The sequence below is a fragment of the Triturus cristatus genome, chromosome 6 (genome assembly GCF_964204655.1).
Source record: "Triturus cristatus chromosome 6, aTriCri1.1, whole genome shotgun sequence".
NCBI lineage: Eukaryota > Metazoa > Chordata > Amphibia > Caudata > Salamandridae > Triturus > Triturus cristatus.
Window position 1 is genome coordinate 1,000,276,294 of NC_140589.1, and position 21,992 is coordinate 1,000,298,285.

Below are 21,992 nucleotides of genomic sequence, written 5' to 3' on the forward strand. Positions count from 1 at the left end.
TAAGCCCTCTTTAGTCATTAGGCTGTGCTTTAATTTTCTTTCTACTTAATTTCCCATTTTTAGGGGTTTCTCCAAAATGTGGGGTCGATGAGTTTCAGCCCAATTATTTAGGGCCTCATCAGGACTGGGGCAAAAAGGAAACCTTTATGAGATCCAGTTGTCAGAATGACACAGAAAACGTAAAGCCATAAATACTCAATGATCCCAAATGGAAATCATTTTGTCTGCTAGAGTCTTAGTATGCCGGTCGTGCTCCTGGAACAGGACTTGGCTTGTGGGGAAAGTACCAGACCCCTCTCTGGAGTTCAAGTTTCAAATATCTAAGACGAGAAAATCAATAGAACACCACGCATAGGGAGAGTCATTTGCGGCCGTACTGCTCATATGCGTTGAAGGAATTCCCACATTTGCATAGGCCATTCCCCAATGCAAATGAGGGAACACCCTCTGTTGATAGCGCTGGCGCTTTAAGTGCGCCAGCGCTATCGGTTTTGTAGAATGGGATGCACAAGCATCTGCGTCCCCTTCTATAATACCAAAGTGCCCTGGGGGTGCGCAAAGCAGGTTCAAACGCCCGTTGCGCCTCCGGGGCACATATTGTAATACGGCCCAGTTCACTAAGGTTCAATCACTCTTTGCTGCACCTGGCACGGAGATATAATATTAGTGTTTGGACTACCATAGTAGTGTCTCTGTGTCATATTGCATTGATAGTTTGATTGAGCTAAAGTGAATGGTCCCTCTTGTGTGTACAAATGCACAGTTGAGAGACAGCTGACATTGTCTACTAGCAGCCGTGCAATTATTTAAATGCTTAAAAAGTGGAAATACTGCACTAGGTTTTTCATAAAGCTGTGGTATGATGGATGTGCCCCACTTGTGCTTGATTGGCAGCAGTACCTAGTTCATGGGTTACAGGTTCCAGAGCTCTAGAATTGGAAGGCGGAGGAGGGTTGAACTAGTACCGAAAATAGGCACCAAGTCAGTCCTTATGGCACCCCTAGATTGACCTCTAGGAAAGTCTGACACCGTCCAGTTGGGTGCTTAGGGCTAATGGAAGGAAATGTATTATTGAACCCTGAACAATTATGTTGGTGTCTCACCGAATCCGGTTTCAGACAGTAATAATGAGGTTGTGTACTTCACTAGTAGTAGTAAAATAAGTTTGAATATACAAGGGAGCAGGCCCCTCCTTCATTCATAGTGGAGCAAAGTCACTTTTGCAAAGGTAGAACAAAGGAATCTCTCGGCTGCTTCTGGACACTTACTGTTAGGTGTCCGATAGTATCTGATATTGTCACACACTAGAGGCACCCCATGTGTCCCAACTCAGCGTCTGTTCCTGCTCCATGAACTGAAAGCCTCTGTAGATCATCCCATGTTTTGGAGATGCCACAAGGTGGAGTTTTAAGGGTCCAGATCTACTAAATTCATCTGCATTCCAGTATCCCTCAGGACTGGTACTGCAAGTTTCTGTGGTCAACTCAAGCTGTTAGTCCCTCTTTGTTGCACACAAAGGCACCTGCATCTGTAGCATTACGTGGAAAGTCTACTGCTTGTTAGTGTCTCTGATGTCAGTTGCTTCTCAAGTTGGCTCTATCTTTAGGCTTTTTTCAACAACTTACCTAGTCCTGCAGTAGGGTGATACAGTGCAAGGCATCAAGGGAACACAAAATAGACCAAATTTCAACATGAAGGCTCGCTCCAGTGACCAGCAGTCTCTATTGGGTGCAATATCTAGAACAACACTACTCAAGTAAACATTTTATGGTCAGGTGTCAACTCGTTTGCTGGCTACCGCTGCCACTGCTTTCTTTTCCAGTAGAAATTTCCTTCTGTGGCAGATTCTAAAGTAAAAATGCATTCTTCTGCCCTATGTTTCCAAAAATAATTGTTTGGTAAACCCCAAGCACCATTGCAAAGGGCCTGCCTCACATGCAATGCTTGCTTTGCACAAGGTGGATTTGTTGTTTGAAAAGTAACCCAGGGCTAATTTTGCTTTAAAGTTTTCCACAGGCAATCACTTTCTGTGGAAAGTCATAGGCTGGGCGTATGGGCTACAATGAATAGTTTTCGATCTATGGGTATTTAGGAGTCTTGGAAATTACCATCTTTTGTGTAATGCACCCCAATATTTTTGCTAGACTGTTTTTGCTGTATGATACCTGTGCTGACTAATGATAAAGGGCCTGTGCTCCTTGTTTCAACATGATGAAACTGGAATGCCCCTAAATGGCATCTTTAATCTACCTATATTTTTCTAAAGTGTACCCACGACCTGTAAGTTAAATGTCACCAGTGGGCGGAAGCACACAAAGTACCACCCAATGCAGTGACAAGACAAACATGATTGCAGGCCTTCCAAGTGTAACACATTGATAACAGTTTATCTGCAAATTCAACCGGTCAAAATAACCCCTTTGACAGGCCTTTGCCCTCCTTTTAAATATTAATACGCCACTCCTAAGTAGGACTCACTGTTTATTAAGGCAGTGTGCATGGTGTTTAAGAGTAGGATATGTAAAAGTTAAATGTTAATCATGATCTTACAGAAGACCCAAAAGGCTATTTTCACTGTAGCAAGGTTAGCTCTCCAACAGGAAAGCACTGGACTACAAAATTGCATTTATTAGTGCTATATCATCTTAGCAAACAGCTACAAAGTGTATTCTTGGACTTTTTTAAATGTTTACTACAAACCTAATTCATTGATAGTAACTATTTTAGTACAGGTACATTTTAAATGTTTCCTGTTACCTGCCTATGGAGCCTAGAAGCCCATGTGTATGACCTTCCACCCATTACCCAAGAGCTCAAAAGTCCCCTTGATGAGGTGTGAATTTGCTCCCAGAGCTGAGAAAAAGTCTTTGGGTGTTGGGGATGTTGTTCTGTTTCTCTGGCAGGCTTTCCATCTGGGTTGGGCCAAGACAGGAACTCAATTATCTTCATAAGGGCCTACCCTGTCATGGGCAGATGTAGTTACCACCTGGGCCTGCCCCCTTCCTTTGTCCACCAAACAAGTCAGACACCAAGCCCTATGAAAGAGGATCTACTCCTAGAACCAGTTTCGAGTCAAAGAGGAGGTGCTCATTTCCCTGGCTACACCTCTAAGGTGAGCAATGGAGCTGTACACAGGAAAGAAATGTTCTGTCATGTTGGTTTTGGGCAGAGAGGGGCACTGTGAAATTGTTTTCAGTAACCCACACAGGCAGGAAGTGCTGCATAAGTGGGTAGTAGGGTCAACTCAAGGAACTTTTAACCTATTTGTTAGGCAGTGGCCAATAGTTTCCCCTATCCGCAGGCTGGCATTGGGCATATATGTGGCATCCCCAGTACCCTCACCAGAACACTTCTGCACTTGTTGAAGAACAAAAGAGGACTGGACCTGCTGTCTGTGATATGAGAAGAGCCCTGATGATTAAACCTGCTCTCCTTTTTGCACACAGGACAAAGAAGGGTCATAAGACTGACCTCCTGTTTGGGCCAGAGGGAAACAACAAACTTCAAGAGACCTTTGCCAGCATTCTCAGGAGACCAGTTCCAACTGGAATTCCCTTGGATCCTACTGCTGGACTCTGGTACAGTGAGTCTTGACCCCCATGTGCTGTTGCCAAGGTCCTGTGCCCATGGCTGGTATCAAAGTGTACAACTCTTAAAGAATCCTGAAACCTGGAGCTGAGAAACTTTTTGCAATCAGTTTTTCAGAGAACTGGTTGGTGACCAGGACCAACCTGCCAAACTGATCCGACAAAGGCTTTTTGCAGCTGTGGCAAAGTTTCAGGTTGCTCCTACTATCTTCTGCCTAGCAGCAAATCTAGTTCAGGGGTACGTCGCAGAGAAGGTATCTGGCCTCGTGGAGCCCTTTTCCACTACAGCCTGGCGTATTGCCCTGCTGGAAGAGTCCTAACTCTAAAAAGTGAAAAGTATCCAGCCAGCGAGGGACCTTCTCTGGCTGTGAATTTCAAAATTCTTCTACTTGGAGCTTTCTCAACAAAAGTCAACAGCTTCACTCTGCAGCTATCCGATGACACGTCTTTGGCCACAGCCTGCTGCCTTGACTCACTGAGGACTTTTGACTTCCATTCCAGAGACTAAGTCGGAAAGTAAAACTTTTCACCAGGATGAAGCTGGTCCTTCTACCCAGTCCGCTCTCCATCATGGTCGGCGTAACCCATACCCTTTTCTTGGTCAAATGCAACCAGGTGATGGCGGTTTGCACTTAATGCTTTTTGATGCTATTTTGAATGTTAAACTTTTAAAATGCAAATCTCTAGCTCTACTAATTGGATGTTTATTCTTCTTGTATTATTTAATTTATTAAAATGTACTCTATGTTTCTAAACTTGTTTGAGATTATTCTTGTATTGTGTTTTGACTTTATTATTCTTTGAGTACTGCATAAATACTTGACACATTGCCTCTAACTTAAGCCTGTCTGCTCTGTATCATAGCTACTATGGAGTTTAGCTCAGGTTAATTTAAAGACTTTAAGGGTTCACCCTGAGAAGGGTTGCAAGAGTTGTGGTTATTATTTATGTGTGGGTACTCACCTCCTCAACCAATACCTCAGTTCCGTAAAGGAAGATTCAGTTCCCTTTCCTTTCCACCTCATGATAGTATACTGCGGATGAATCCTAAAGAAGCAATAATGATATTGAACAGGTAACCACTGAAAAGGTTGCTTTTGGAGAAGCCCCTTTGACAAGAAGCCCCTCGGACAAGGGTGGTTATATTTGTGAAACTGAAGAGAGTAATGAACGGTGTAAGAACAAGCAGTGCACTGCACATGCTGCAGAGCAAGCAACATTGGGATTACACCCTACAAAGCAAACAAGATCAGGATTACGCCCTACAAAGCGATCTAGATCTGGATGTCTAGTAGTCATCTTGACACAGCACTCACATCAGTAGACGTCCTTCCAAGAGCCAGACACAAATCTGTTTAGCTACACTCATTCCCTTCTGGAAAGACCTGGAGTCACGCCTCATCATTCGCAAATATAATTTAATATTGGACCAATGCTGCTGTTAGGTAATGCTCTATGTGGGACAATACTGGCAGCATAAACAGCAAAGAAGAAAAAGCATTAGAATTTGCAGTGGTAATTAAATGTCTTTATTGGCTGCAGATATAACAAGTTACATTCATTTTGAAAAAAATATTATAATCTCTCAGAATTCACCTTATATATAGACATATTGTAAGGATGTTTGTTATCAGCAAATGTACAGATAATCTAATCCCCACAACATGATGCTACATTGAGCTGATTTACATCAAGTTAATCAGGGGCATTTTCCCTATGCATAATGCACGTAAACAGCATTTGGCTATTCTAAATTTAAAACGTGGCATGTATTCTAAAGGGTATACATTACAGCATTTGCACGGAATATGGGGTACTGTAAAAAATTGTGCAAAAACAAAACATAGGCTTCTCACTTTGAATGTTTGTTTTTCTTGAATCGCAGGGCATTTTGGTGCAGCAATGGTGGAGCAGTATACAACTGAGAATGGGCCATTGTGTTTGATGCTCTCTTGCAAAGAGGCATACAGTTCACGCGAGAAAATACCATATTCTTTATGTATTCGCAATCATTTTAAGAGGGTTTGTTTCTGCTCGTCAGTTCCTTTTGAAATAATGTGCTGACATAAAAAAATAGAAAACTTGCTTTCGACGTACCGCCAGTCACAGCTCCTTCAGAGATTCTGCAAAACAAAATGGATGTGTGTGTTTAAATGGCAAATTAGGCTCATGAATCTCAGGCGATGCCACTGAGAAGAGAAACATGAAGAAATGCAAACAGAACTTATATTGTCACACATTATGCTTTAAAGCCCACAAGAAAGCAGTCACTTCACTATTGCTATTGCTAGTGGTTGAGTGTGTGTATTCAAGTTTATGATTTTCTGATAAACCAAATACCTTTGCATTCCGGATATTCACACTTTATACTCATAAAACGAATGTAATCTGACAAAGTGATCCACTGTTGCTACAGGATGTAAAGTTTACTCTTAGAAATGGAATGTTATTAAAAGTTGGGGCTGTCGTCAGGAGGCTTCCAGCCGTGGCCCGTGCAGGTAAGAGCGGTAGGGCCATGTGGGTGAGATTTTGACGGACGATGATGAGGTATATTAAATAAATGATTAATTTTCCCTCATCATAATCATTGAAATCCCCCTCCACCCGACCCCACTGCCCCACCGCTTTTACATGCACGGGACCCGGCTGGAGACCTCTGCAGCTTGCACCACCCATTCCGCCAGCCAGCGCTGCCCGTGACTGTACAAACACACCTAACAACATCAAACGCCTGCAAGTGTGGCACTTCAGACTATTCCAGGTACCAAAATCTATAAGAATGGCTTGGGTGGTCGGTATTAGTCATTTTAATGTATATTAAATTAATAAGCAACTGTTGTTGTGCTCATTTCTCAAACACACAAACAGTGCCACCATGTGGCAGACTGTCATAAAACCTGGTGTTGGCAATTAAGTGTCAGTGCCGAGCACTGGAAACCAATGACTCAAATTAAGCACTGTTACCAGGCAGTATTTCGGGTATGGAGTGGGAGCAGGACAAAGTGGGAAGCAGAACCTTAGGGCCTCATTTATGAAAAGTGTTGCATCGCTGCGTGAAAACAGTGATGCAACGCTTTTCAGTGTGCCCTCCTTGCGACACCATGGATGCGCCTTATTTAATGTACGGAGCTCCATGTCACAAGGTGTTACAGATATGTCAGTATTTCTGACGTATCTGAAGGCGCAGTAATGGTGCATTGCTGGAGTGTGCTACAAAAGAGACGCAGTTCCAGCAATGGGTCATTACACATGGGCAAGTCCCATGTTAAATGCGGCTGCACCAGTCTTATGCCTTCTGTGAGGCAGGTGTAAGATTTTGATGCAGTGGCGTCTTAGCAGTGGTGTAGTGAAATCTAATAGATTTCACTGCACCACTTTAACTAGGCTTTTTGCAGGGGATCGCCCACCCTGCATACATTATACCTGACACAGGTATTATGTAGCGCAGGGCTTTACAAAGTGACGCATATGCTTAGATGCGTCACTTTGTAAATAGGGCGCAACATGGTGCATTTTTTAAGTCGCAGGTGCATCTCAAAAGGTGGAAAAACGGTGGCACAAATGGCTCATAAATAAGCCCCTTAGAGTCTTAGATTATCCACTGAAGGAGTTGGACACTGCAGTATGAAATCTGATTTTCTCTGCAACCAATGCATTAGAGGATATCACATTGCTAGATGTCAAAATTCAGCATCTCAATGACCTGATGAGGAGGAGCATGTCTGATGTTTTTGCAGGTCCCCTAGTCGGTCTGAGCTAGCGATAGTTTTTGATCATTGAGGATGGTATGGTGACATAGGAGAAATAAGAATGATAGTGTGTTTAAAGATATTCTACTTAACTGTGTTTAAAAGGGCTTATAGAAGCTTATTAAAACTAGAAATGTTTTGAACAATGCACATAGAATTATTCTTACACCACAGATGAGGCTGCACTAAAACTGAAAAAGCATAGCTATTTTACAGAGCACATGGCTCTGAACCTTCTTTATGCAAAATTCCAAATAGAAAATCAGAAGCATATCGATTGTTTCTAGGGAATCAATTTGATCGCATCTATATTTTAAAGGAACAAGTTACTGTCTAATATGGCTCAATGCCTTTTTTTCTCATACTGCCTCTGGTAAGCAAGAAAAGCAAAACAATTGTGTTAGGAAGCATTCAAGTGTCATGATAGGAGTTTGCCATTCTTCCGTTGGGCGATGCTTGGCGAATAGTTTACCATTTGAAGAAATAAGCCTCTCCAGTATTGTGCCTCCTATGGAATAGGTATTTTTTCCTCAGAGATCCCTGACCACACATTAACATAATGCTTTCCAAATATAAGGAACATATTCATTTTGCCATGAATTTAGCATCAGCTCCTCTGCTACGGTTGAGGAGCGTCGCCACCCTGCCAGCACCCTCTCAAAACTTGAATAATGAAATTATAATGAAAATTGGTTTTATTGCTTTATTTTTCTTCAGTGTGCCGAGCCTTAGGAACGGGGCCTGGGGTAGGGGGTGACAGGCACTGAGAGGGAAGTGGTAGGTGCAGTGCCTTCACTGCACATGACGGTTTGGCCATGCGCAGTGAAGGTGTCTCTGAAACTGAGCTGCGTTGCCGGATTGGACACAGCAGGCACAGGTCCCCAGGCTCCCTGGGAGCACAAATTGAGGGTGCTCAGGCAAATCCTGAGGCTGATTTCATAACATGAAAGCAGCATCGGGATTGGCCACAGGGGATTCTAGGAGCCTTACAATTGATGGTTCAGCACTCAAGAAACGTTTTACAGGGTACATTTGCTTTATGCATAAATTCTTGTATAGAATATATAGCACCAATAATCATGACAATTTGTTGTTGAGTCACATAAAAATACATATAGAGAAGATTTCTTCTTTCAATAAGTCTTTATTTGTCTTTATTTTCGAAAAACCACATCAGCGAACAGTAGCCAACACGTTTCGTCCAACAAGGACTGCTTCAGGGCTCTAAATAGTACGTCAATGTCACTATTCATCTGAGTTCGCCGCAATTAAGGTATCATTAACATATCCACTTGTCAAGTATTAAAATTTAGAGTATGTGTGCTCCTCCATAGAAGCAGTGTGGCTTCTGCTTCATAAGAGCCTGTCTGCAGAGGAGTAGGACAGAGCGCGATGTGGCTGGCTGAAGGTAAGGTTAGTTCTGATTTTTTACTTCTGTTTTTTAGTCTACTCCATTGTTGTCATGCTGTTCTCCCTCCACGCTGGCCCGGCACTCATCCTTGGCACTAAACACCTCTGCCTGAATTGAGACCAACTGTGTTTTGCATGCATCAGATTTCTTCACTATGCCTCAGGTGCTGCGATTGATGGTAAGAGTGTGTTTTCACTTCTCTAGAGCAGCAAAGCTATTTGTGCAAGTGCCTGGCCTCTAAAATTTCAGAAAAGTAGTTGAGCTGAAGTCATGTGGCTTAGCAATGTCCCGTTAATTTTCGGAGTTAACAAAAGCGCAAGCTGTCTCATGGGAAGCTGAATGAACCAATTTAGTTTACATTACCTGTATTCCGTTTGAATGTATGCAGCAAACAACAAGACTACGCGGTGCATTAGGTGAAGTAGTAGAGTGCTCATTAAATTAACGTGGGCTATTTTAGAGGGGAAGTGAAGAGATAACCATTACCTAACTCAATTTTTAGACCTAGATTTCTCATTGTCGAAAAATACTGCCTTTCATCGAAAGCTCATAACGTATTTTACAGGCACTGGAAGTATTGTTGAAAACATTCATATTGTATATGTGGTGCCAGAAAAGATGTACTGATAAGAAGACAACAGTATCCACTAAAAGTAAAAATATATATCATGAACATTTAAAATGGGTTGAGAACGTGCAAAAAGTGAGGGTAGTGACCAAAATGGAGGTTTTCAATATTATTATTTCTTTATTTATTTTATGTATTTTTTAATCTATGTATTAATAAATGTATTTATTTTGCTAAAAGTTGGTGTAATGATGAGGGGTATGAATTTGTCAAAACCAATTGTTTAGGAAATATTTAAGATGAACAGGACAGTGGCGCACAGCCAAGGACAATTTGGAGGGATTCTTCATGAAAAGGAAGATGAGTTGGGGGAAAGAGATAAACTCAGTTTTTTTTGTTAGTCATATTGTGATTTGTGTTAAGGAGGAGGGCTACAAGAGATTGTAATGCAACCTGTCTCTATAATAAGTAATGAATTTGCTTTTTGAAATGTTTACAATGGTAACGAAGATTGCTGGACGAGTTTTTGACACTAGCAGCAAAAAAAGAATCATGAATGCATGTGTCTTTGAGGGCAAACTTCAAATGCCAAGATTGCTATTACCATCTGTAAAGTAAAAACACAGAGATTACATACATCTTTGGAAAACCCAGCCAAGCTCTTGTGAGAGTAACCTTGCTTTTCGCGTCCCCATAAAAAGCCTGTGGATGTGGACTATAAATGTGGCCACTTTTGAATAGTATTAGGGCACATACAGTAAAGTAACCATTTGACTTCATGATGATGGAACACTACTTTCTGATTCCTGGGAATACATTTTACAATGTATCTTTTCAAGTGTATCTGTCTGTCCAATTGGTTCAAAAGAACAAAACGAAGGGGAATATCATCAAGGCCCGCGATAAAATTATCGCCGCTTTAGCCTCCATTTTTGGGCGAAAAGCGGCGAGCATTTTATCGCACTTTATCGCACTATCAGCTTGGACATGCTAACCCGTGTGCCTATGCCTCAGCGCCGGTTTCCCTAACGCCCATATTTGCATCGCCAATGAGTTGCAAAATGGGCGTACCCTGCCAAACTAACGTGGAGAATGTCGCTAACCGACATTTCTCCAATTATCAAGGAAATCACTAACCTGCTTAGCGATTATAAAAGTAGCGCTAACCGCGCTTAACGCAGGTTTCTTTACGCCTGCTTACAATCTGACTTAGCCATTATATCCAGTGGGAGGTGGATTATATGGCTAAGTCCACCCTGCCCTATCAGCAACGTATCGCCTGTCACTGTGCGATTATCGCTGTATTTCCAGCGATAATCGCACATTTTTCAGCTATCACTTGGATTTTTATCACTTTGGAGATAAGCGTTGCTGATAGCGTGCTATCTCCGCGATAAATCCAGCAATAGCCGGCGATAGTTATCCTCGCGCTAGCGATAATTATCGCCGGCTGTTGCTGATATGCCCCCATGACCTCAACTCTCAAAATATACTTAATTGCTATCTGATGGACTTGGGCCGGAAAAAAGATGTCGCAGTGACAATGATGCATTTGGTATTCTTAATGAAAACAAATTCTTCCTAAGTATTCACCAAATTGAACCTCAAATCAATTTCATTTACAAATCTAATTTGTATTGTGGCTGAAGGCCGTGATCGCTTCTATTGAGCTTTGTTTTGGTAGGTGACAGTGCATCATGGTCTCTGTTATTGAAGCTGCTGAAAATTGGGATTGACTACCAAAATACTATAGAACATTGTCAATATTGAGGCCAAGGGCTGCACAAGCATTATTTACCAGGGGGCCTAGGTGCTAGCAGGGTCACACTTTTCAGTGTGCTACAAGTGCATCTAAGGAGTAAACTTTCATTTTTTTGTTTTTCAAGTTTCACCTTCATTTCACAAGACTCTGTTGACACACAGCTCACATTCTTGCTGCCCTGGTGGAAGGGAGCTAATTTGATATGCGATTTCTCCAAATATATTGTTGATCCTTTCTGTTAAAAACTTTCAGACCCACATGCAGATGACTGGGGAAACAAAAAGTACCCACAACATTCTCCATGTGGTAACATTTAGTTTGTGCTGTTTGGCCCTAAGAATTCAATTGAGAGTATCTCATTGGCATTTGTGAAGAACGTAATTGATTTATTAGGATTTACAAAGACATCGTGGTTAATCTTTCGTCTCTTTTTAATGGCTTTGTCTGTTTTTGCTGCTTGGGACTCTGGACTGTAAGATGAAGTAACCGGTGCTTCTTCCTTCTATGTCAAGGGCATTCCCCACTCTTCATAGTGGAACCCCCCCATCACAGTAACGTGACCACTGGGACCATTCAATGGTTGGAATGGAGAAGATGAAACTTTGGATGTGCGTTTTGCATTAGCCTACAGATTCAGACCTATGTGAATGACAGTAAAACTGCCTAAGTCGCTCACATCCAGTCCTTTCACAAAAGTGCTGCAGTGGAAGACGAGCACAGGGAAACTTGCCCGTCTGGCTCCTCTCTGTTGACACAGACATTCCAGTTGTGATTTACCTTTGCATCGCTCCTGTTACAAACGAGCTGGCAGCAGCATCCTGGAGGCACACCATGATAGTATGCTTTCAGTCTTATGATGCAGAATTAGGAAAGTTAACTGCTAAATATTGTTGGACCTGGCCTTTTGGCCGGATGGTCCCTAGACTTTTCGCCTTCCACCTGTACTTTTTCTGACCTGTTGTTGGCTATTCTATGACTCTGGGCCCTTTACCACTGCTGTTCAGTGCTAAAGTGCATATGCTCTCCCTATTTAAAATGTATATGTTGGTTGGATTAGATGATTGGTTTATTTGGTTTACTGTCAGACCCCAGTAAAGTACACCAGGAGTGCCCAGGGCTTGTAAATACAAATGCTGCTAGTGGGCTTGCCCAAACCAAAGATTGGAGGTAGGCCAATAGCAGTAAAGCTGAGCCCGTAATAAAATAAACAACAGATTGGCTAGTACTGCCACTGTTTACACCTCAGATCAACTCGTGAGGACACATTTTGAAAAACAACAAAATGCGTGAAAGACTTTTCTTTTTTCGACTTAATCGATCAATTTAATAGTATCAAAAAAACGTTATCATCCTTCCATAATACAAAATACAAGAAAAAAATTTCAATTCTCATAAATGGGACATAATGCATACAATAACCATCACACCTTTCAATCACGCATTTCAACCATTCTGAGCAACACACTCTTCTTTGCTCCAAACATACTGGTACCGATAAAACATTCACACAACTCAGTCAATCTTGTGGGAAAACATAAACATTTGATATTCTATTTTCTCAGACTACAGAGAGTATCGTTGAAATAGTAACTCTCAATATTATTTGTTTTTTAACCAATTCCAAATTCTTGTGGTCACACAAAAAGGTCTACGTGTTTCAAGACCCCTTGGTTTAGAGGGTCTCTCATCAGGACCTGCAAATTAAAATGACAAAAACCTTTTTGAGTAACACTAGAACGTACAATTTCCTCTCAAAGCACAACAAATCTCAGTATTGACTTGATTACCTCTGACATATGAAGAGAAGATCAGCCGATCTAATCCGAAATGACTCTGAAAAGAGAGAACATGGCACTAAGCTAAGGGGATGGAATACGAATTCTGGTAGTATTAACAGAAGAAAAATAGTGTTAAGAACATCCGTTTATTCATCATGCACTTACATAAGTTATGGCGCGTCGTAGCTATCTTAGTATGCGAGATCAAATTTTCATAGTGTCAAATAGCTGCGGTTGTGGAAGAATCACTCGTAGGCTGTGGAGTCAATTCAATGTAGGTCAATAATAGCCATAGAAAAATCGTTCATTGTCAGATTACAATTTGGATACCTGAAGTGTCAAAAAAGACATATTCCGCTGCTCAACGGTGGTCACTTGTGGCACTTCACCGAAGGAAGAAAGTGTAAGACGTATCCGGCAAGCAGGGAAGGACGCTATTTTTCACTAGCGGAAGGGACCGGTGTGCTTAGTCACGCTTTGTTGTAGAATCTGTAAAAATATATCGGGGCAGCTTTAGAATGCGAAGCGGTCAATGGCGGCTAGGGCGGTTTTTTAGAGGCAAACTATATACCATAAAATAATGGCTCAGTTTTTAGGCAGTTGATTTCTATTCTATTGTCTCAAGGGCCGAGTTTAGAGGGTTGTTGTTAAATAATTACAGCCTTAAAAGCAGGCTTACCTGAGTAAATCTCCATTTGTCTCTCCAGCCGATAGTGAACGCCAGTGCCGATCACGTGGGAGGGCACGTGAACGCTGAGTTTTTATCTCTTGTGGGAGACACAAATAAAGGACTGATTCCGTTTTGGAGCGGACCCAATTCAAAATGATGGAAGCTCATACTCCAACTTTGGAAGCATAAGCTTAAAAAACGCTTATAATTCCGGCCACAAAAGGGAAACGTGAGGAAATAAATTTCCACAATAAATATTCACAAAAGAAATTTGTGGTATAAACGGGAAAAGAGTGCTTAGCAATAAAAAAAGTGGTAAATTGAATATGTGAGGTCCTAATCAACTGTATGAAACCCTGCCAGCGATATTGGTTTAGGTTGGCAGTGAAGTCCAGGAAAGTCTTGGCAGCTAATGGGAACATAGAGCCAGTTTAGTAGACAACATAAAACTATATTAAGATTAGAATGCTCCACAGATAACAGTGAGGAATTCTTTCCACATGTTGGGCGTGATTCCAGGTGGTATGGTATTAACTCAATTTCTATAGCTCAGAGAGCTCATTCAATCCGTTGGAAACTGTATTGAACTTTTGATATCATGAAAGCCTCTCTTCGAGATAGTTTCAATTCTAGGTCGCCTCCCCTTGAGTCTCGTTCTACTTTGGATATGACTGTCCATTTTAGATCATTGATTTGGTGATTTTTAGCTTTCCAATGAATGACCAATGGAGCTGTTTCCACATTTGTATTAATGCGAGATTTGCTAGTGGGCTTGCAGCACTGGTTGTGCCACCCACAGAAGCGGTCTGGTAAAATGAATCTAAGGTCTGCCATTGCAGAACCTGCGTGCAGTCTGGTACTGTCATGCTGACTGGGCAAGTGCACCCACTTGCCAGTCCCTAAACCTTCCCTTAACTTCATATCAGTCACCCCTATGGTAGGCCCTATGGCAGGGTGCATTGTAAGCATAAGGTAGGACAAGCCCTGATGTGTGTGGCATGTCCTAATAGTGAATTACAGCCATTCTCGTTTTTCACTATTGTAAGGCTACCTGTTCTCCATAGGCCAGAATGGGCTGTTAGAATTGTTACATTCTATGATCCTAACAGACCCAGGGAACATGGTAGAAATTCGAGTTTAGTATGCCTGAACTCAGAATAATAAAATACATCTTTTAGTAAAGTTTATTTTAATATTCTGTGTTTGCAAATACCACTTTTATAAAGTTGGTATTTGCTTGCTTGACCATTTCAGCCCGCCTCTGCTGTGATGTGTATCTGCCTGTCTGGTTGTGTGAGTGACAGGGCTGGGGAAACCCAGAGGGGCAGGGCTAGGCAGCCTGGTGGTGAATAGGAAGATTGGCAGTCAGATGGGTGGGAGGAGTACACCTGAGCTCTGAATAGGGTTGTGCTCTGCTACCACAATGCTGGCTCCACCTCCTGTGGAGCGGCTGATGTCTCTGCCCTGCACCCTGAATAGAAAGTCAGAGTCATGTCAACAGAGTGCCCAAGAACTGGTTTGGACTGGGCAAAGGCCCCTCAACCCCAGAGGAACAAAGGAATTAGGGGTATAAGTATTGGGACCCTGCTCCCAAGAAATTAGATCAGATCCTGCTGAAACAAGAAGAACCTCTGCCAGAAGAGAAGGAACTGGGAAAGCTGTAGGAGGAGTAACTGTCCCTGACCTGGGGGATTGGCCTGCAGTGGTTGCCTTGCTGCTGAAGGAGAGGAGAAAAGACTACAAAGACTTTTATTTCAACTTGTGCTTAAAGATCTCCAAGGGCTTGAACTGAGCATGCCCCCTGAACAAAGTCCCAGGACCAGTGGACTTCATCCCCAGCTCCCCAAAGTCTTTATGAAGTGCCTGCTGCTGTTTTTGGGGGACTGCGTGTCACAAGGAGCTGGAAGCGCGACGCCAGGAAGAGAAGCGTGCCGCCGTCGGAGCTGTTTCCGTCGCATCTCGCAGAGAGTGTCGCCGCTGCAGCATCGCATCGAGCGGAAGCGTCTCGCAACGTCGGAGAAGAGTGCCGCTGCCAAGGCCGCTGTCGTCGCATCTCAAGGGTGACGCCGCTGTAGCTGACGCATCGAGTCGAGCCTTCTCGCAACAACGGAGAAGCGTAACGCATCTGGAAGATCCCGTCTTTATTTCTTTTGCACCAAGAACTTCAACGCATCTGCATCGCTGCAACACTTTCGTTGCCCTGCGTGTCGCATCTAAGGTACATTGACTTAAAGTGTCGCATTTAAGAACTTAAGAGAAACTAAGCAATCTTCTACCAACTAAGCAACCGTATTGTGTATTTTTAATCGTTTAATGGTCTTGTGATAATCCTATATAAAGATTCCTTATTTTTAATATAAATACCTGTGTGGTGTCCATTTGTAGTGTTGTCACTTGGTTACTGTATGTGTTCACAAATGCCTAACCTAAAACGCTCTGAGATAAGCCTTGTCTGCTCGCGCCAAGCTACCTAGAGGGTGAGCAAGGGGTTGTTCTAGTAGTGTAACCCCTCATCCTGACTAGAGGAAAGGTTCCCTGCTTGTCACAAGTACCTACCTGTGCCAACCAGAGAACCCGGATTCTAACAAATATAAATTAGCAGATAATGTGGCATTTTTGCTAGATCCCAATATCTTTTGTTAAATTTGTTTCTGTTATTTGCCGCACTATAATTCCACTGACGTTATGAACTTTTCTTTTCTATAATCTTTAAATCTTTTTCTTAAAATGATTTGGCTTTAGATTATGTTAATTTTCACTTTTTGAGACTTGTCATTCCAGTCATATATAAAGCACTTTAGTATTTCCATTTCTGATTTTCACTTATCCCTTTACTTGAAACCATTTTTATCTTAATCCAACTCCCTAACTACAAACATTTATCTATTTCACCTCTAACTCTTTTGTTTCAAATAGCGTGCTTTGTATATTACTGATTACAAATATGTATTTTTTCTTGTTAATTGAAAATTAGCTGTGACTGTTGCCCCCCGCTTTCAGTAAATTCTCAAGCAGTATGAGTGCACTGGCAGCTTGAGTCACAAAAAGACAACCTATTCGCTCATTTATGATGACATATCGCACCAAGAGGAACGTTTTAAATATGAAATTAGACGCACCAATGGAAGGTGGTTCAACAGGTCCTCTACTGTGACATCATCTTAATTCTCAGAAAAGGCTGGCTCGCTGAGATCTCTGTCATCTCGATGGTTTGCTGGGTTGATTTCTTCTGTACTGTTGCAGGGAGAGAACATAGGTTTTAGTGCCTGGGTCAAAGTTTGTCTCAATATAAGCTGTACTTTCTTTAATGTAAAGAAAAATATCTATTTGGTACAACACTTTGTTGGGTGCTTGAACAATAATAAGAAAGTACATATTTAATGTCATATTTACAGAATACTTTAAAAACACTGCTTTTCTGTAAAGTATTTGGTCAGGGCTTCACTGAGAACAACACCATGAGAAAATGAAATATGAATCAGGGGTGGATGCTAGCCCATCATAAATTAAAATAATAAAGTCACTAATTTGTTAGGTACAGGTAAAGGTTTCAGAAGTTTAAACCTGAGCTCAATCCCCGGTAGATATTGCATAGAGAAGTCAGGCTTAACTTTGAGAAAATGTGGAAGCTATTTAGAAATACCAAAGCAGTTAAAGAGTTGAAAACACAACACAATAAAGCTCTCACTACAAATGATAAAATTATAGTAAAATGTAGTTAGTAAAATGAAGCCAAAACACCAAACTCCAATAAAGGGGATCAGACATATGAATTTGTAATGAATTAAGGGAAAATAGTACCAACAAGCACTAAGTTCTACTTGTGGTCAATGGTTATGATGGAACAAATCCTAGGTGTGATTTTTAGCAGACCGCAATGGGGCCCTGGTCTTGTGCAAAACATAGATTATCCCCACAACTGGCTGGAAGTACGGCATATTTTAAAGTCCCAATCTGAAAAGGGACTTTGTTGTTTTTCTGAGAAAAAAAACTCTTCTTTCTCCACACAGGGTAAAACTGAAACTCAATCTCATACCATGGAACTGCCAATCAGATACTTTTGGGGTCGGTCCCCTTCAAGGTTTGAAGCAAAAAGTTCCCAAATTTCTTTAGATAACCAAACAACTGCAGCAGTATTCTTCCAAGGCCCACAGGTCCTCAGGGGGGGAGCACTTAGAGACTTTTATGATGCTAGACTGTAGACAACAGCAAAGACCAGGTCCTGTTGCTTCCAGTCACCTGGAATTATCTACAGGAATGTCCTCTTGCTTTTTTTTACATTCCTGGAGCCGCACAGGGAATTGGCCGTATGAATCTTGGAGATCATTCTGACCTTGGATTTAAAGTGGAAAGGGATCCAACGTCCTCAGGTTCTTCTCACGGTTGCCATGTGCAGGAGGTTCAGTCCACTTGTTATCCCTTCACAAGTCCAGCAGTCATCAGAGGTAGGATGGGTGAGGGTTCAGCTTTGTAGGGCTCACATGCATATGGGTGGGGGACACGCTCCAACACTCCTAGTTATTCTCTAACCAATGGAGTAAAGACTCCCAGGCATTGACTGACCCACTTTTGCTGTGGTTACTGTTTGCTTTACTGCAAACATGCCCAAATGCAATGTGTCAAAACAAATCCAAGAGGGTGAAGGTCTTCAGCCCCACTAAACCTGGGGTCCAAGGCTGGAGATTTAAGTGGGAAGCATACTATGGCAATCCTAGTGTCCTCCTACATCTAACATTAAAATCCAGTTTGAAGCAGGCACTCTTCTAACAACAAGCCCAGAGACATAAAATTGGTAGAACAAAATCATGGTCTATCCCTTTCAAAAGTGGCACACTAGACCTGTCAGGCAGATACTGTTGTGTCAACAGAAAACCAACTGACCCCACCCTACATAATGTACTAAGCTCAGAGGAGTAATCTCTGCCCATTCAGGTCAGCCTATTGAATGCTCCTGTAAGGAAATTCAGACTTCTTTCACACCCCTTCCTGGGCTGAGCACAGGCTGGAAATTGACAGAGGCTTAATCTAATTACCTTTCTGGAACCCCATCAGGCAAAGGATAACTTTCTAAAAGTTGTTTTTCCTTAATATTTAGTAAAAGTCAGACTTCACCATTGAATTGTTTTTTAATAACTATTAAAATAGTGGTTTCATTATTTTTCTAGGTTGTCCTAATCTGCGATATAATATTAGTATTTAAATCTGTACTCTGGTCTTCTAAATAGGACAGCTAGGCCTGCTCCAATGAAAATAACTTTTAAGGCCACCCATGTCTCTGTAGAAACATGTTAGCATAAATTGTCTACGCTTCCTACTTTTAAATACCATGCAATATTAAAAAGCGTGGTCTTTTGTCCGATAAAAACAAATATTTCAACAGGTAACAAGGCAGTTTTAAATTGTAGAACTCAAACTACAATGGTAGGCCTAAAGCCAAATTGTCCTTGTTTCCTTGTTGCCATAGTGTGTGGCACAGTAAGTGCTAAATATCCAGAAGTGACATTTAGCTATCCATGCCATGGGGGTAGTTTATACACCATATATTATGGCCCTATATGAGAGTTTAGTACACCAATCAGGGAAGAGCCAATGCCTACAGTTTTAGGGTTTAAAGCACATACACCGGGCAACAGACACCAGTGCCCCAGTGTGCAGAGTCTAAAAACTAGCAAACAAAATTCAGCCAAAAATGGAGGTGACCATCCAAAAATTGACATTTTCCTAAACACATGATTAGGTGGCCCTGAAGAACAGTGTCAACACAACAGTATGTGAATTAAAATGAAAACTCACCCAGCCTTATGTGGGAGAACTGCCTCACCTCACGCGGCTGACTGCTCGGAGAAGGAGGCATCGCTCTGTTTAAATGTGGAGAGAAAACAGACACGTTGCATATGGATACCTGTCTGCTTCATACTCAGCACATATACCTTTAAACACTTTGTCAAAAACCTCAAAAACTAAAGAGTCAATAGGTAGGCAGTCTGGCTGGTTTGGAAAAACCAAGGCATGGCTAGTTTGTTCACGATGTACTGGTCCTTTGACTGCAACCAAGGGGAGGGCTTTGTAGCTTTCTAGAGTTGAGGGCTTACACCTCATATGCCTTGGTTTCTTAAACTAGCCGTGCCTTGGTTTTTCCAAACCAGCCAGATAGCCTACCCATTTGGGAACAATGGAGAAATACACTACCATTTCAAACTCCATCGAAAATAATGAATTGCAACTCTGTCTTTAGTCTTGTTTTACCAGATCAGGGCAGGGTTTGTAAACACATCTCTACTACCTGCATTGACGCTTTTTTATGGGTTTTCTTGAGGTCTTTGACTCTTTAGTTTTTGAGGTTTTTGACAAAGTGTTTAAAGGTATATGTGCTGAGTATGAAGCAAACAGGTATCCATATGCAATGTGTCTGTTTTCTCTCCACATTTAAACAGAGCGATGCCTCCTTCTCCGAGCAGTCAGCCGCGTGAGGTGAGGCAGTTCTCCCACATAAGGCTGGGTGAGTTTTCATTTTAATTCACATATTGTTGTGTTGATAACATCATTCGAGTTTTTTTTAAAAATAATGGCAGTGTAGAATTATCTTTGCCGAATAGTGACCAGTAATGCTGTTTTCTTGTGCATGGTGTCCATTCCTGATGTCTGACCTGTTTGGACTCTCTTTTTAGGAAAGGAGACATTGTTCTTGCGCTCAAACACGAGACTGTATGTCTGGTAGGGTGGCTATTGCCACTATCTTATCTAACGGTCACATTTTGATTGCATGTCTTTTGCTTTTCACAAATCACTTGTTTTTTTAGCAGTAGCATCTTAGATTATACTTTTTTGGTCCTGAAGAAAGCCGGGTCAATTGACCACTTCGGCTGAAAGATGTCGACCACACCATGATTGAGCCAGGAATTTGTCAATTTTTTGAAAAGACTATAGGCTCTTTTAGATATGAAACTTGGTTAATTCCCAATAAACATATTTTTTGACCAAGTATTCATTTTTAATCTCACATTACACATGAGCACTGCACATTCCTTGAGTCCCCAGGTCTTGGGTATAAACCCTGGCAGGAGTGTTTTCTTTCGGGAATCACTGGCCTGTGCACCTAGCAGAGCCTCTTGTGACCCGCGATTGTGGGCTCAGACCGTGATTCCTTAGAGTTCCAAATGACGATGCTCCGCCAGTAAGGGTGGGCTGATGGACTCTCACCTCCTGTTAGGTGGTGTCCCGACTACCTGTAGGATCTCATGCACTTCCTCATAGCATCTATTGGTTAACTATTCTTCTCTCCTCGGACTTCACACCTTCTGTTGGTTATTTGCAGTATTCTGATCGGATTGGAGGTGTTTTAGTCCTTAAACTAAGTATCCCTTTCTGACCCCTTTATAAAGTGAGTTTTTTTGGTAACATCTAAATCATGCAATTATCATTTACATATCAGCTTGGCTCATATATTGTTAGCGGCTCTTTTATAGGATTTATCCAATTATCAATAGGGCATTTTAGGCCTTTTTATATATTGACCAGGTCAAAGAAAGAGAAAGAAATATAATCTTGATTGTATATATTTTAGAAAAATCTCTTATTTACCTGTGTATTTATACAGACAGAATCACTATAGAAGCCTGCATTATGAGGTTTATATGCTGCTAAATTGTAAATAATAATCAAATGTAATTTTACATTTTTTATATATTTTTTTTAATTGCATTGTTGAGCATTTATGAATTTGATATAATGCTCAGTAAACAGAACAACAGTATGTTTTCACTTTTTATGGTCATGTGACCAAAAACGTGCTGGTTGTGGGTGTGCACTTTAAGCATTTAAAAAGAATAATTTTTGCTGTAACCCATATGTGAACAAGGGCTCTTGGGCACGAAACGCATCATTGCTGAAACAATTTGGGTCTAATAAAACCATCTCGCCAGGTCCCTGTGGTCCGTCTCCTTCTTCGTCAGTCCTTGGAGGTTGTTTGAGGTATACGTTCTGTTGAATATATATTCAAAGTAACAGGTCCTGTGATATAAGACTCAAAGGAGATGAGGCTAATGCTCCGCGTCTTATAATGACTTTCAACAGGCAAAATAGACAACTGAGGGCTATTATTAACAAAAATTGGCCCATTTTGAAAACAGATGGAGTGTTGGCGCCCTTTTTATCAGATAAACCGTCTATTACTTATAGACGTGCTGTTTCCATGAGAAGCCAGTTAGTTAAAAGTAGCCCAGAGATTATATCTACTAATACCTGGCTACAACCAAAGAAAGGCTTCTACAAATGTACATCTTGTAGAGCGTGCAAATTTGGTACTAACCGTACCACTTACAATACCCCTTTCAGCTCTAAGGCAACACCAATTGAAGGGCACTTCACATGCCGTACTGAATATGTTGTTTATGTCCTCACTTGTACCTGTGATTTATCATACATAGGTAGTACTAAACTTCAAGTAAATACGTGTATTCTTCAGCAT

The 21,992-nt window shown here is 41.6% G+C and overlaps 1 protein-coding gene across 4 annotated transcripts in view; it reads right to left on the reverse strand.

Moving 5' to 3' along the window:
* Positions 1-5,096: 5,096 nt before the first annotated feature.
* Positions 5,097-21,992, reverse strand: part of LOC146820913 (uncharacterized) — a 358,187-nt gene continuing 341,291 nt past the window's right edge. For 2 of the 4 annotated variants that reach the window (XM_085609311.1, XM_085609309.1), the window contains 2 exons: positions 16,645-16,759; positions 5,097-5,710 (listed from right to left, as the gene is read on the reverse strand). In XM_085609311.1, the coding sequence (XP_085465437.1) occupies positions 16,687-16,759 (73 nt within the window). In that variant the 3' untranslated portion in view covers positions 5,097-5,710; positions 16,645-16,686. Of the gene's footprint in view, positions 5,711-12,864; positions 12,911-16,644; positions 16,760-21,992 lie in introns of all 4 variants that reach the window. The other 2 variants (XR_014962641.1, XR_014962640.1) reach the window with 2 other exon arrangements.